Source organism: Thermobia domestica, chromosome 16 (genome assembly GCF_964235325.1).
Source record: "Thermobia domestica chromosome 16, izTheDome1.hap1.1, whole genome shotgun sequence".
Lineage (NCBI taxonomy): Eukaryota > Metazoa > Arthropoda > Insecta > Zygentoma > Lepismatidae > Thermobia > Thermobia domestica.
Window position 1 is genome coordinate 183,307,552 of NC_137469.1, and position 15,284 is coordinate 183,322,835.

Sequence of the window (15,284 nt, forward strand, 5' to 3'; positions counted from 1 at the left end):
CTGTACACTACAGTCTCGATTATCCGAGCTAATGTCGAACGGAGATAACTCAGATAGGCAAAAAGTCGGTTAATACAGATGGAAACATAGAAAATATTGTACAGTGTTTATTATTGTTGTTCATTGATTATTTATTATTACTATATTTATTATTTTTATTGATATATAGTATAGTACAGAAGGAATTAGCCATAATATAGTATATAAAATGCAGTTTGATATTGATACGTAAACAAGTAAAAGAATACAAAACACAACACAAATAAGGTACTGTTTAGCATACACATAAGAAACAAAAAGTCTTTCCCAGTCTTCTGCTTTATTAAGCTGTCTCGTTCTTGGCCGCTATATTGCACAGACGTAGCAACATCATAATATCAGCCGATGCCATGTTATCTTGCTGTTCGACGTAGAACAGTGCCTTATGAAACTGCAATTCAAGACGTGAAACGATTAAAGCTCGCTCACTTAATTGTGGCAACGTCCGGCGGCGTCGTTATTTTTACTTTGCTTCATTTTGCTTTTTTGTTGAAACAAAACCCTGCAGACTGATTATAGTTGCAACTGGATTAGTTTTTAAATATGTGTGTGTTTGAATTAAGTTCGGATAACATGGAACCTCGGTTAATCGAGACTCCACTGTACTGTTAGTTATTAGGTAACATAATGATGTGTCAGTATCGTTCACAAATATTTAATTAAAGACGCTTACGCTACATGTTAAATAATGAAAAGAATCCCTTCTCTCTCTTACTATTATAACATATCAACATTTCCTCAGTAGTCCTTACCTTGTCACATATCCTGAAAGAGATAATGAGATAAGATGTGACATCATAAAAACCAATGTGCAAAGTATAAAGCAAAACGTATGATTAATATCTCCACTTACTTTATTCACTGAAAACAGTCTCCATTTGGTCTCATTCACACACAAGAATGTGGAAAACCAGTTGAATATATACCAAAAAACTAAAACACTTTTTGCATTTAGTCATTTATCGTAGAAAATACTGTTCACAAGAATGCAGCAAATGCGTAAAACTTGTTCGTTGTCATTCATGATACTGATTCTAAACAAAGGGTTTTGATCTAGGAAGGTATTTCAATGTGATTTATGTGGTCTAGATTTCGTGTATTTTACGGCTATTCTATTAACGAGACGAGCTTTACAATTACATTTTACTAATAGTACGTCCACGTATCAAAACCCTCTTTATCATAATTCTCAGTAAAAGAAAAACGAAAATCTTACCAGAACTGTCTTCATCGATTTTGACATCATCTTTCTTATGTGTGAACTGCTGCTTAAAGCCATCGAAATCGCCTTCAATCAGCTTGCCAGTGCAACTGTTTAGATTCGATTTATCTCCTTCAAAAGAGTTCATTTTGACAACATAGTTCCTAAAATAGAACATATATATTACAAATCTTATCTTCCTAGGTACTAGGAACTAGATGATTATGTTGTCAACCTCTATCAAATTTACAGTGATTGATGTGAGACATTTTTTACCTATAATGTTACGATTAACTCACTAAACAGCACGACGGGTAAAAAATAGGCAGTAAGTTAACATAAATTGTCTGTGAACAACTCATACATATATCTGAGTACTTACACAAATAATAATGAATCCAGCAATTTGAACATATTTTGGATTTAAATATCAGGACGTGTACAGGAGACGGAAATAGTGGCCCAAATCTCAGTCGCAGCGAGTCAGGTCAGATGTCGTTTGACAAGCTGTGAAATGAAGTTAGTAATGTGCAAAAAGTGTTGGAATTCTTTGAAGTAAAAGTCAGATAACGCGCTGTAAAGATGACTGAACTTTCTGCAAAAATTCGCTACATTTTACAATTTCACTCCGACAAAGGTCCAAATGCTAGGAATACAAAATAGAAACTGGATTCAGTTGGCTATGGATAGACATCAATGGAGAACCTTTGGGAACGCAGCATTGAGACTCAGGGTTCCACAGACTATAGAGTTAACGGCGGAAACCAGTACAGGCGCTGCGCAAACCAGTGAAGAAATTTGTGCTATTTATGAGCAAGATACATTATCAAAAGAATAGCCAAAAGATGGTTTTCTGGAAATTTCGATGTCCTAGATGCTCCTCGCAGTGGATGATCGATCACACCAGAAGTAAATGATATTTTGGCAAAAGTCGAGCAATGCCGGCATATAACCAGTGACCAATGAATTGAGCATCCATCAACAAACAGTGTTAAACCATTTAGAGAAAGCTGGCTATAAAAGAAAAATCAGCGTTTGGGTACTACATGATCAAACTCAAAAACATTTACTTGATCAAATTTCTATTCGCGAATATCTAATGAAACATAACGAAATCGAGCTACTTCTGAAGGTTGATCACAAGTGATGAAAAGTAGATAACCTACAACAATATGAGAGAAAGACTGTGGTCCACAGTCTGTGGTGAAGCCCACATTGACGTCCACAAAGGTTATGTTGTGCGTTTGGTGGGATTCGAGGGTCATCGTGCACTACGAGGAGTTGCCGATGGACAGAACGATACACTCGAATCTATATTGTCGAAAGTTGGCGTGAATATACCTAGTAATTTAAAACAAACGGCCAGAGTTGGTCAACAGAAAGGGCAGCGTATACCACGCTGACAATGCCAGACCGCATACACATTTAAACGACCTGTATTAATTTAAGACAACTTGGCTGGATAGTTTTAATGCATCCACCGTATAGCCCGGACCTGACCATCATTTGTTTCGGTCTCTGCAGAACTCCTTGAATGATGTTAAGTCAGTTTCGAAAAAGGCCTGTGAAAACCAAGTGTCTCAATTTTTTGACCAGAAGCCTCAGAGTCTGCCAGTGATGGAAGAAAGGCAGGTCATCAAATAAAATAGTAATACGGTATGTGGCTCGATAATGTTATTTTCCAATAACAATAAATGTATTCTCTATTTTGATCTCCAAAGGCTCAATACTTTTTAGACAGCCTGATGTATTAGAAAATTTTAAATAATGTTTAACACTAAATGAGAAAAATTGATAATTCCAGTATTTATTTAAGGCTATTCTCTTTTCTGCACAACTACAGTGCAGCTATATTATACATATTATCAGGGTTTGGCAAAAAAAAAAACATGGTTTTTACTGAAAAAAACAAAAAAAGTTTTTTTTGTTTAAACCTTTTTTTTTTTTTTTGGTTTAAATAATTTACTCTATATATTTATATTAAATATGGACAGAAATTAGTTTGTTTCGCCTTAGTGTTATTATGCAACAACAAGGTTATGCTGGAAGGAGTCTCATAAGCTTAAAGCGGAATCCAAACCGCTTTTCGACTTACATCCAAGAGAACCATTTGGACACGAAACCGGGACTAATTGGTCACAAATGCGATTGCCGACTCACTCACGAAGGACTCCTGATAAAAAATACGTTGTACTGATCTTTACATAGGCCTACTTGTTAATATAATTGTCAAGAGTCATTTCAGGACAAAAAGATAAACAGTTACACAAGTAAAAACATCATACAGAATTATATATAAATCGGGAAACTTCCGCCTTAGCCGTTGGGAAAATCCTGTTATTACTTTAAATGTTTCTGTATGTAAAATTTTAAGGTCAACGTATCATAATCACTACGCTAAAACTGAGGTATCAAATTACAAATTTGGTATGTAGATATCATTCAATAAAATTAAAACCAAGTCAAATCCAAGCTGATGTTGGAAGGTACGTAGGCAGTTGATAAATTTTGCCAATTTCTATCAATATAACTAAGCAACCTTGGCTTCTTTATAAAAAGAACAGGCATTCATTCAAGTAGAAATATATAATTTGGTTTCATTTCGTATGTTTAGGCTTAACATACAGGGTGCGGCACGTAAAACCGGCCCGTAAAGTGAACACATAAAATGAAATGCAATGTATTGAATATGATTAACTACAACACATAAATGAAATGTAATGTATTGAATATGACTACTCACCTTCACAGCAGGTGCTGAAAGTGCCCTCCGCCCACTTCAACACACATGTGAGCACGATTGAGGAGATTCATATATACCCTTGTCAGTTCTTGTGTTGTAATACTATTGGTGACATCCTGGATCCTGGTCTTGAGTTCTTCAATTGTGTGTGGATTTGTTTCGTATACTCTTTCCTTTAACAGTCCCCATAAGTAAGTCACACGTGGACAAGTCTGGTGACCGAGGAGGCCACAAGCCTTTGCTGATTGTCCTCTCTGGTGTAAACATCTCATGCACAAGGGACAATGATGCAGCTGATGTGTGGCATGTTGCACCGTCCTGCTGAAAGTAACATAACTGACGCTCCTCTTCGGTCAAGTGTGTATAAAACTCCTCCAGGATTCCCATATACACGTCACTGTTCACTGTCGTCTCAAAGAATATGGGCCCAATAACGCGTGTGGCGGAAATGGCACACCAAACACCAATCTTCTCATCATGCAAGGGTACCTGGTGGATTGCGTGTGGATTTTCTGTCGACCAATACCGGTTGTTTTGGGAATTTACGTACCCAGACAGGTGGAACCACGCCTCGTCACTCATGATGAGCATTAGTGGATCCAAGAAACCACTGGCAACATTGCTCAACAGCCATGAACAGAAATGCACCCTCTTCTGCAGGTCAGGCTCCTTCAGTTCTTGCACAACACTTATCCGGTACGGTTTTAACTTCAGTCCCCTTAAAACATGTCTGCAACTTCTCTCACTCGCATGAACCTGTTGACTCAATCTCCTGGTTGACTTTCGAGGACTTCTTGTCATTATCTCCCCCACCTGCATCTTTAATTCAGGTGTGCAGACAGATGGTCGTCTGTTCCTGGGAGCATTTTGAACCGATCCTGTACGCCGCCATTTTTCAATCAATTCCTGAATGGTGCTTTTTGCTGGCACAGAACGTCCTGGAAATTTCTCCCGAAACAAATTCTTTGTTTTCACAAAAGATCCAGTGAGAATGAACCCTTCAACAATGGCAACACGCTCAGGTATCGAATACGGCATTATCACACACTGACACTCACCCGGCTTAACACAACGAGGCCTTTTTCTCAACTGATTTCGACAAGTTTCACTGGCTGCGGCTGCACGTGACTGCTGCAGGTCACGTAAGTCGACCCAACCTCGACACGCCATCTCTTGGTAGGAAGGTAGTGTTGCCAAAAACACAATATACCAGAATATTACGACGGGCCGGTTTTACGTGCCGCACCCTGTACTTATGAAATACCAAGGTTATCACGGAGAAGACTTTCGCTTAGAGGGACACCTCGAATCGTACTTGGTTTACACTTGAAAGATGGGTTGTGGTTCAACCGAGAATTGAACACGGGACCCCTTGATTAAGAGTTAAAAATAGATAAACGTAATGCGAATGGTTTGATATGTGGAAACGTCACCATTAAGTTCACACGATTTAAAGCATTTTTCGTTTTTTTTTTTTTTTCGAAAAAACCAGCTGATTTAAACAACCTTGGTTTAAACCAGCCAAACATGCATATTATATTCAATATTGTCATTTCAAATGATGGCAACATGATCATGCGCTATCAAATAATACCTTCTTACGACGAGAAATCAAATGGTGCAGTTCATTTTACGATGACTATTAAGAATGGTGCACTTCTCGAGCGATTTTAGGGTAGGTTTTGGACTCTGCGGAGCTTTTCGAAATGATCGCGTGGCATAGTACATTGTAACACAAGAAACACTCCAAAATCGCTCAAGAAATATCACCGTTATAGTTACCGTAAAATGAATTGCACCATTTGATTTCTCGTTAAAAGAGGATTTGATATATCGCATGATCATGAAATCTTTAAGTTTTACGTTCCACGATTATGGCGGCTAGGCTAAAGAAGAGGGTGATGATAAGAAATAAATGAAATGATGGAATGTACAAAGTGGGAGGAAACGGGTGAACCCTGAGAAAACCCACGCACACGGTGTTTGTCCACCCCAAACCTCGCTTTGTGCTAGCAGGAATTGAATCAAAGACCCCATGCACCACAGGTGAAAGCTTTACCACTGAGCTTGAGTTGATTTTAGTTTAGCGTCCCTTTCAGCAGCGAGGCTATATGAGACGTGGACCTACTGATTAACGTGGAATCCGAACCACATGAGCTCCCGCCGGGAATCGAACTTTACCACTGAGCCACCGCGGCCTTGCATGATCACGTTCCCATCATTAGGGAAATCGACACGATCCGCTCGGCGTGTGGAATATATCAACCTTCGCCTGATTACCTGGATTTACCTTGGAAGTGCACACGCTTAAAACCATCTTTAGTATTATATTGTGTTGTTTCATGTGAACAAGACCCAAAAATCGTGACGCCCTTAATCTTGTTCTAATATCAACTGGACACCAAGCGTACACCGGTGGGATTCGCCCTCTTGGATTAAGAAATTAAATCTTTAAGTTTTACGTCCCACGATTATGCCGGGTAGGCTAAAGGAGACGGTGCTGATGAAAAATGAAAGCAATGTTGGAATGAAGACAGTGAAAGAAAACGGGACAACCCCGAGAAAACCCACGCACCACAAGTGAACGCTCTAGGACTCAGCCCTCGTCTTGGATTAAAATAAATGTATTTATTTTATTTTGTGTCATCAAGTTACAAAGTAGTAACCATGTTGTTCTACTGTATAGCGTCACTTCTGTTATAGTTACGCGTCTCTTTAAGAATGGGACCCACGTTCTCTTCAATCGAGTTCTTATAGAAAGGTATTAGTTTTGTATTATGTTAATTGTAGCTCATTGTAGCTACCTTTCAAACTATTCATTATTTGATTATTAGTAAGTGTTCATTTTGCTGCTCTTCTTCTGTGAGTAGATACAACTCCGCTAGCCCATCAATACATAAAATTTGATGGTAACGTTAAAGAAAGTGGTTATCATCGATCTCATTCAATAACTAATTTCTTAGCTCGCTTGTTTTGTTTACAAAAACATCCTTCCAGTACGCCTCTTCTGAGCCCAGCCCCTTGGGCCCTCGGATCGCGCTCTAATAGTAATGGAATCACGATCACTTGTATAGAACAAACGGGGGTGGTAGAGCATTTACTCTTTCCTACGATTGATGCGTGTGTGCACACCTAAAAGGAGGCTCCTTAATCTTTTGCTGTAGTCCATTCCTCTATTATCATTACCTTGAACTTACGGACACTTCTTGATGGATTAGATAGAAGTTTTGCTAAGTTTCGAATGATTGATGGTCGTCGCCCATGTCAAACAATGCTCCTGCACGCCTCAATGGAGGATGCCAGGAAATTGTACATTAGTTGTAAGAAGCATATTATACAGAATAACATGCTATTCAAGCATCTTCGCAAAAAGGATTAATTTGACGTCTAGCGCATTATTTCCATTAACAGCTGTTCAGGGACAGTTTAAATGTTGCTACAAGCACTATTTGTGTATGGCAATAAATTGAATCTCACGAATTCAACCTGGGGCCTCAGTTAATCCACCGAATGATACAGCACAACGCAAACAATGTTATAAGGTCTGCTTCAAGACCGATTTCTATTGGGAAACAGTACATTTAATAAACATGTACACTGTAACTGGCTGTTACAGACATACAGCAAAATTATAGATGCTGTAAAGTGATAATTTAACAGAGATGCGCCACTTTGCTCAGGCAATCACTCCCTAAAACTTTCATTTTGAGACACCCTGACCCTGAGCTTGTACGGTTCATAATAAAAGCCCCGACTATTGATTACAGAATCCGAATTTGTAGTAATAAAAAATGGCTAATCTCACGGGCAATCTTGAGTATTCTCATATCCTTCAGAAAATAAAACAATGGGTAGCGTTGCTTAACAGAAAATCCAATAGAGAAAAATGACAAATATTTCCAATAGGGAAATCGTTCTCATGCTCCACAAACTAATTCTTTCGATGGCGTATTTCCAAGAAAACTGCAACTGAAGCCAAAAGAAAAGTAGGTCTGATCAAAAATTAAAATCTATATCTGTGAGCATAGAAAGAGAAGAGTTATTCTGACTGACTACCACAGAATCGTTGTCGAGAACTCTTTCTTTCTCAATGGGCACCCTTTGTTGCAGTTTGGACACAATACAAGATTAACTCGAAGTTCTAGTGTTAATAATTCGTTGGGTGAAGGGCCGACCTGGTGAAAAAGTGAAGCCCATGTCACGAGGGAAAAAGCCATAAGTCTACCAAAAAATGCCTGCACTTCATAGGTTTAGTGAGGTGTTTTGCCTAGAAAGTTGTGATATGCTAGTGTTAGATCAGCGCTGAAAAACCAGATAAACACCTTTGATTCTTAAATATAGGCAACTAATTTATAGTTCACACATTTACAACTTGTGCATCCAATGAGCCATGAATTGTAACTACAATCTCTTATTTGTAACCCCAATACCGGCCATTGTACAGTGATTAACTTTAATAGTAGCCCACAATATTATTAACAACTCCTTAGTCTATTTTCGTGGTTAACATGTTTACACAATCTATGGGTACACAAAGGACTGGCGTCATCTTCGTCAAGTACCTATCGAAGATTAATCAAATCTAGATGCCGCACTCCAATTCCAATTCCACACCTCTCGAAATACATAACTTACTTTGCATCCTAAACTCCAATGCAACTCGCTGAACATACTATGCCAATGTTTTCTTTTTCAATTTTCTTTCTTCTTGCTCATTACGTATGGAGGTAAGCAACTGTTTAGAAATTGATAAAGTGTCGAATGAAGAGTATAGGAAAGCTATTAAGAAGTTAAAACATAAAAAAGCATGTGGACCAGATGGTATTCCTCCATATGTGATAAAAGCATGCTCGGAAATACTACTAGAACCACGGTCTATACTTTTCAATTTAATACTTAGAACCCAAACTTTCCTGAAATCTGGATAATTACTAAAGTATCACCAATTTTTAAAAATGGGGATAAGAGTAAAATAGAACATTATAGGCCTATAGCCATAATTTGTGCACCAGTAAAAGTTTTCGAACAAATATTATATGATCGTGTTTTTTACCATGTAAAGAACTACATTTGTGAAAACCAGCATGGATTTTACCCTGGACGATCGACGATAACAAATTTACTTAATTTCACTCAATTCGTTCATGAAGCTATACATGATCGCAAACGAGTAGACGATATATATTGATTTTGCAAATGCATTTGACACAATTAATCATGACATACTACTTAGAAAACTCTGAAGCTTTGGATTCTCATCAAATTTACTAAAGTTGTTTAAATGTTACCTGTATCAGAGAAAACAGTATGTATACTTCAATCACACAAGATGATTCAGTTATAATATTAATCCCGGTGTCCCGCAGGGCTCAAACTTAGGACCCTTATTGTTCCTACTTTTTATAAATAACCTCCCAAAAAATGTGAAATATTCCAAATGTTTATTATATGCTGACGATTTAAAATTATACAAAGATATACAAGAAAATCAGGATGTATTGAAACTGAATGAGGATCTAACTAACATATATCAGTGGAGTATAGAAAATAAATTATATTTTAATACTAACAAGTGTAAATTCATGATATTTTCAAAACAAAGAAGGTCAACTAAAATTAATCCCTACACGATAGACAACAAAGCATTGGAACGTGTATATACATATAAAGATTTGGGTATTACTTTCAGCTGTGATATGTCTTTTAATAAACATACATTGTTGGTAACACACAACGGTTTTAAGCAATTAGGATTTATTATAAGAAACACGAAAATGTTTACGAACATTGATGTTATAGAAACTATTTTTAAAAGTATTGTAAGATCAAAGATGGAGTACGCCTTGGTGACCTGGACTACGAAATACGTAACTCAAAACAATCAATTAGAAGCAATTCAGAAAAGGTTTTTAAGGTATCTATACTACAAGAAAACTGGACAATTTGCAATTACTAATAAAATTTCGTATTCCAGACTACTACGCGAATTTAATTACGCAACTTTTTCGGATAGATGTGTTATTCTACAAGAAATGTGTTTATTTAAAATAGTAAATTCGATAGCAGTGAATTTTTGCAGTATATTAAATTCAATATAGAATCAAGAACTTTAAAAATGAGGAAATTATTATGGTATGCAACTGCGAAAACCAACATGTACAACAACTCACCTTTAATAAGATTATGTTCATTATATAATAATATAGCTGAGAGTATCGATGACATTGACTTAAGTTTGAAAGAAAAAAATATTTAAAAAATTATTGAATAGATATTTCTGCGAAATTAAGTTATATAGAAAACGTAATTAATATTAGATATTACTATATTAACTACGGTAATCACATTTGATTATTTTCATGTTATTGTAATGTACAATATCCATGGTGAGCACACGAATGTGTGCATGTGAAATGTGCGAGATATATGTGTGTGTTCGTGCATATATATATTTGCATGTATAAATATTGGTATATATATATATCTATCTATATATATATATATATGTATATGTATATGTAAGTGTATATATGTATTATGACTATTTCTAAAATGAGCGTGAGTTTGTGCTTCATAAAATGTATGCATTGATCTATCGAATGTCCTCATACGAAGTTATATATTGTATTTGCTTATTGCTAGTTTAATATTCTTACTATTTTCATTTTTATTATTTTCATTTATAAATTTCTGTTTCTTCTTCTTCTTCTTCTTATTATTATTATTATTATACACACACCTCCTATAATTGGAGAGATCTCTCTGTTGGAGGAAATAAATAAATAAATTACATTCAAGTAGTAGGTTGCATACACTGCCTACTAATGTATTTTTGCGGTATGAGTTTATAAAAATCTTCTGCAATCACCTGCAGTACATTAACATTCACCGAAACATCCTACCAGCAGGAGGCACAATGTTACATATTACAAAAATCTTAACAAGTTCACCCTAGTGTAAGTATGCACAGGAGATGAGAAACATATATGGTTCTCTTATGGCAGTTCATTTAAAATTTTTCTTTCTTTCTTCAAAATATTACAGAAAACAAGGGGCAATTCTTATCAAATCACGATTGTTGTATGGCCAGCTTTTATTTTCCTAATTATTTTTTCAATACTGAAACTGACATATCTTAAATACCGTATTTGCGCGAATATAAGCCGCGTCTAAACTTTTGACACGAGATTACAGAAAAAATAAATCTCAAATATAGGCCGCGATACTAAATTTACGAGGAAGTTTAATTAGATAGTACTTTGAGATGCATCTCTCTCCCTCCGCTTCTTCACCTCCCGCATTACTAAGGGTCACTCATGAAGGGTCACTTTATAATAGCGACTCCGAGTAGTATCCTGGATCGTCTAGAGAGAGTGAAAGAAACAGACGCTAGTGATGCTGAGATGCTGGAAAGTGATTGTGCTTGATTTGGGTGGGTACAAACAAGCTGACACAGTTTTGCGGAACAAAATTGCTTTTTTTTTTTTTTTTTTTTTCCAAAGAGCACTTACTGTATATAAATATTCCGTTACTGTAAAATAAAAATAGAGATTCCGGTTAATAAAAACTATACAAGTGTCTTTTTTGCCAGTGCAGGGTGTTACCGGTACCCAATGACGGTGGCAACTTTTGCGAACAAGGTAAGTTTTTCTGCTGTTTTGTTCTTAAATCTTTGATGGTTTACAAAAGTAACTGCTGTATCTTGTAATGGCATTAATTTCAACCCACAAGATCGTGTACATATCTTTTGAAATTGACGATTTATGATTTTCGAGAGAAAATCTCGATCATAGGCCACAGCATGATTTTTCAAGCCAAAATTTAGGAAAGAAAAGTGTGGTCTATATTTGCGCAAATACGGTAGTTGGAAAATTTTTTCCGTTATTGTAACAAATATTTCGTATCTGCTAGGTTAGACTTGAGTATCCCGCGCATTCTGTTCTTTAGCATTTGTTAACGTTTGTGGTTGTTGTAATATTTCAGAAACTACTTGACTTACAGATTTGAAAGAATAACCAGAGTACGCTACACGAAAAGCACCTTTATGTTATATATCTTTCTATCTTGTACATTAACATCTTAAAATTATCTTCAAATTCGATCACCGAACCTTGCAAAATTTCAATTTTCGCACGAATATTTCACTGTAAAGAGAAGAAATACCAGTTCTAATATTAACACACTTGTTTGCATGGTTTTACACAGCTTATGTATGAATTTTGAAGCCTGGTGTCCTTTTCCGTTATTATTTTTTTTTTTAAATGCAAAATCATAATGCAATTTTTTCCCCCCATATTACGAATTTTGACTTCTTACATCTCAGATGCGGAAGGTAATGAAAATTCAAGTTTTAATGTTTGAAGAACCATAGTGATGGAACAAGCAACAAAAATTACAACACTGATATTCGATTGGTAAGCAAGATATTCTACCAACAATATTGTGAAAGCACAAATACGCGCAATCGATTAGTGCCTTAAAATAACTCAATCTACGGCACAACTGATTATTGTAACGTAAAAACTTTTATGAACTGTTAATTTAAATTGTGAAAATAATTTAAGTTAATAAGATTTAATGTTTGCCTTTATTATCAAATTTATAGTAGTCCTAAGTGTGACTCTTGAAATTATAGAATCAAAGAGCAGCAATTTTAAAATAGCAAAGCACCTACAAATAAATAAATAAATAAATAAAATTGTTATTACATTTCCACTTTCGAGTCACAATAGGAAAGAAGTATGGTGGTCACGAAAAAAAAAAAATAAATAAATAATTCCAGATTTCTACAAATTTACACGTATCGGACCGTACATACCGAAAACGTTATGTTCTATGTTTGAACTATAATGTTTTCTCCATTGAACGTAAATCCTAGAGTGAACATTATATTTTTGTAGCCATTATTTGTATGTTCGCCCGAGCGTTGACGATAAAACAAGTTATTACTTTCGTACTAGCTTCCTTCAAAGGCAACAACACAGAAGACACATTCAAATAGTACCGTAACTTAATGATAAATAACTACAAGTAATTTCAGCATCGCTTCTGAATTTCAAAATTAAGGGTGAAATACAGTACACGATATAACATGATGTACATTAAGGTTTCGTAAACCACGTGCACAACAAAAAGGACTACAGCGAGGTAATTACACGAGGTCACACCATCACAACAGATATGCAATGAAAAAATGTATATCATCATCACTTGACATACTTACATACTTTTATACATAACAAGGTAAAATTAGTAATTAATATTCATCTTGAGGCAGCAATATGTTCAATAAATGTTGAAGTTATCAGCCTTCTTCACAACTTTTTGCAAGTTCTAAGATTCCGGCGCGCAGAATGAATCGCACCACCGTTATCCTTTGTCTAGCCAGGCACTTGGCGGTTGGCGCTCACATGTAGCTGCTGGTTGCTAAGCAATGACCTTGGTAGCTAAGCACGAGCGGCTATGCATCGAGGCGAGCAGCAATGCTATAGAATGCTAAACAGAAGTTTTTAAATCTTCATAAGAAAATAGCAACCTTTAAACCAATATTGATTAAACTTCCTAAAAATGCAATATATGTAAAATGCAAAAACTGTTTATCACAGTACGTCTGTTCGTTTGTCCATCACGATGTAAATGTGTTCACTCGCCTAGAGGCCGTACCGTTCAACGTATCCGCACCAAATTTACACTGAAGATTTTTATGATTCCCTACGTGTTTTTCGAATTTTCTTCCTAACCCCCAAATCAAGGGTAGTTTACTGAAGGGTTAAAATAGAAAATTGCTATTTTCTCGAAAATGGCTCTAACGATTTTGTTTAAACTTTATATATCAATTATATTTCAGTAACAACTGTATACTGTAGTATAAGTCTTTTCTCTGGGAAAAATCCAAAAAGGGTAGTTTACTCTTACAGGTAAGCTCTTTTAGAATGATTTCTCGAAAACAACTCAAGCGATTTTTTTCATATTTCATAAATTAACCTGACAATATGGCATAGCTCATTTCTCCTTAAAATATTCACAAGGGGTAGTGTATTCTTGGGGGTGATTTTGTTCATATTTCATACATAAATATTTCATTAATAGCCTCATAATGTGGCACAACTCATTTCTCCTTGAAAACTAGACAAGGAAGGGGTAGTTTACTCTTAGGGGGTGTTTTTTTTTTTTTCGGACGATTTTCTCAAAAGTAACTAAGGCAATTTTATTTATACTTCATAAAATGAATACTTTATTAATAATATGATGTTGTGGAATTAATAATTTCTCCTTAAAAAAATAAAATAAAATTTACTCTTGAGGGTGAGTTGAACGATTTTGTCAAAAACGTCTCAGTCAATTCGTAAATAAACGGTTCATTAATAACCTCACAATACACGATATGGAATTTCTCATAAAGCAATCAACAACGGGTAGTTTACTTTTGGGGATGAGTTTTCTTGGTTGAAGTTTCGTTCGAAAACGCCTATAATTTTGTTCGTATTCCACGAATAAATGTTTTAGTTATAACCGTAGCACAACGTGATTTAATTTAAGAAACCGGAGCGAGAAAGTTTAGTGTGGCAGCCCGTACCTCTTTATTAGCTGAAAGAAATGAAATCTTTGAGTTTTACGTCTCACGGTTATGCCGGTTAGGCTAAAGGAGACGGTGATGATGAGAGATGAGTGAAATGGTGGAATGAAGAAAGTGGGAGGAAACGGGAGAACCCCGAGAAAACCCACGAGCACGGTGTTTGTCCACCACAAAGTTCACTTGGCGGGAGCTGGGATCGAACCCGGGACCCCAAGCACCAGAGGTAGCTGAAAGAAAGGAACTGGTTGTACATGTTGATAAGTCAAACAGTATTTTTCTCAGTCGGTTCAAACTTATATTCCACTATTTCTAACCAACTATGATTAAGTGCTCTTCAGAGCGGAAAAATTTGTTTATTTTGTTGCTGGATCATCGGATTAGTATAAAAGAAGAAGCTCTGTAAATGTCTGTAATCATACGAGTGACTTTGAATATGAAAAACTATGGGATGGTCTTTGCGTCATCTCATGGCAAAAAAATTTGTGACGGCATTGGAGGGACAAAAAATAAATAAATAATAAAAAAATAAAATAAAATTTTAAAAATTAGGAATGATCCAATGGATCAAAATATTGCGATTTTGGCCAGTAATTAGTTTTTTGGATCAGGGGCTACAAAATTTTTGAACGGCCCCTAAATCGATTTTTTTTTTCTTCAGAATAAGCAGATTATAGTGAGTTAAGTGATAGTTTTGGTTTAGCTACACTATACGTAGTTCTCCAGAT

General features: G+C 35.9%; 1 protein-coding gene across 2 annotated transcripts in view; it reads right to left on the reverse strand.

The window, feature by feature from the left end:
- LOC145673540 (putative ATP-dependent RNA helicase DDX60) overlaps positions 1–15,284 on the reverse strand; it is a 140,423-nt gene that overhangs the window by 112,639 nt on the left and 12,500 nt on the right. For both annotated transcript variants that reach the window (XM_081743342.1, XM_081743343.1), the window contains exon 2: positions 1,256–1,404. In XM_081743342.1, coding sequence (XP_081599468.1) covers positions 1,256–1,388 — 133 coding nt within the window. In that variant the 5' untranslated portion in view covers positions 1,389–1,404. The remainder of the gene's footprint in view (positions 1–1,255; positions 1,405–15,284) is intronic.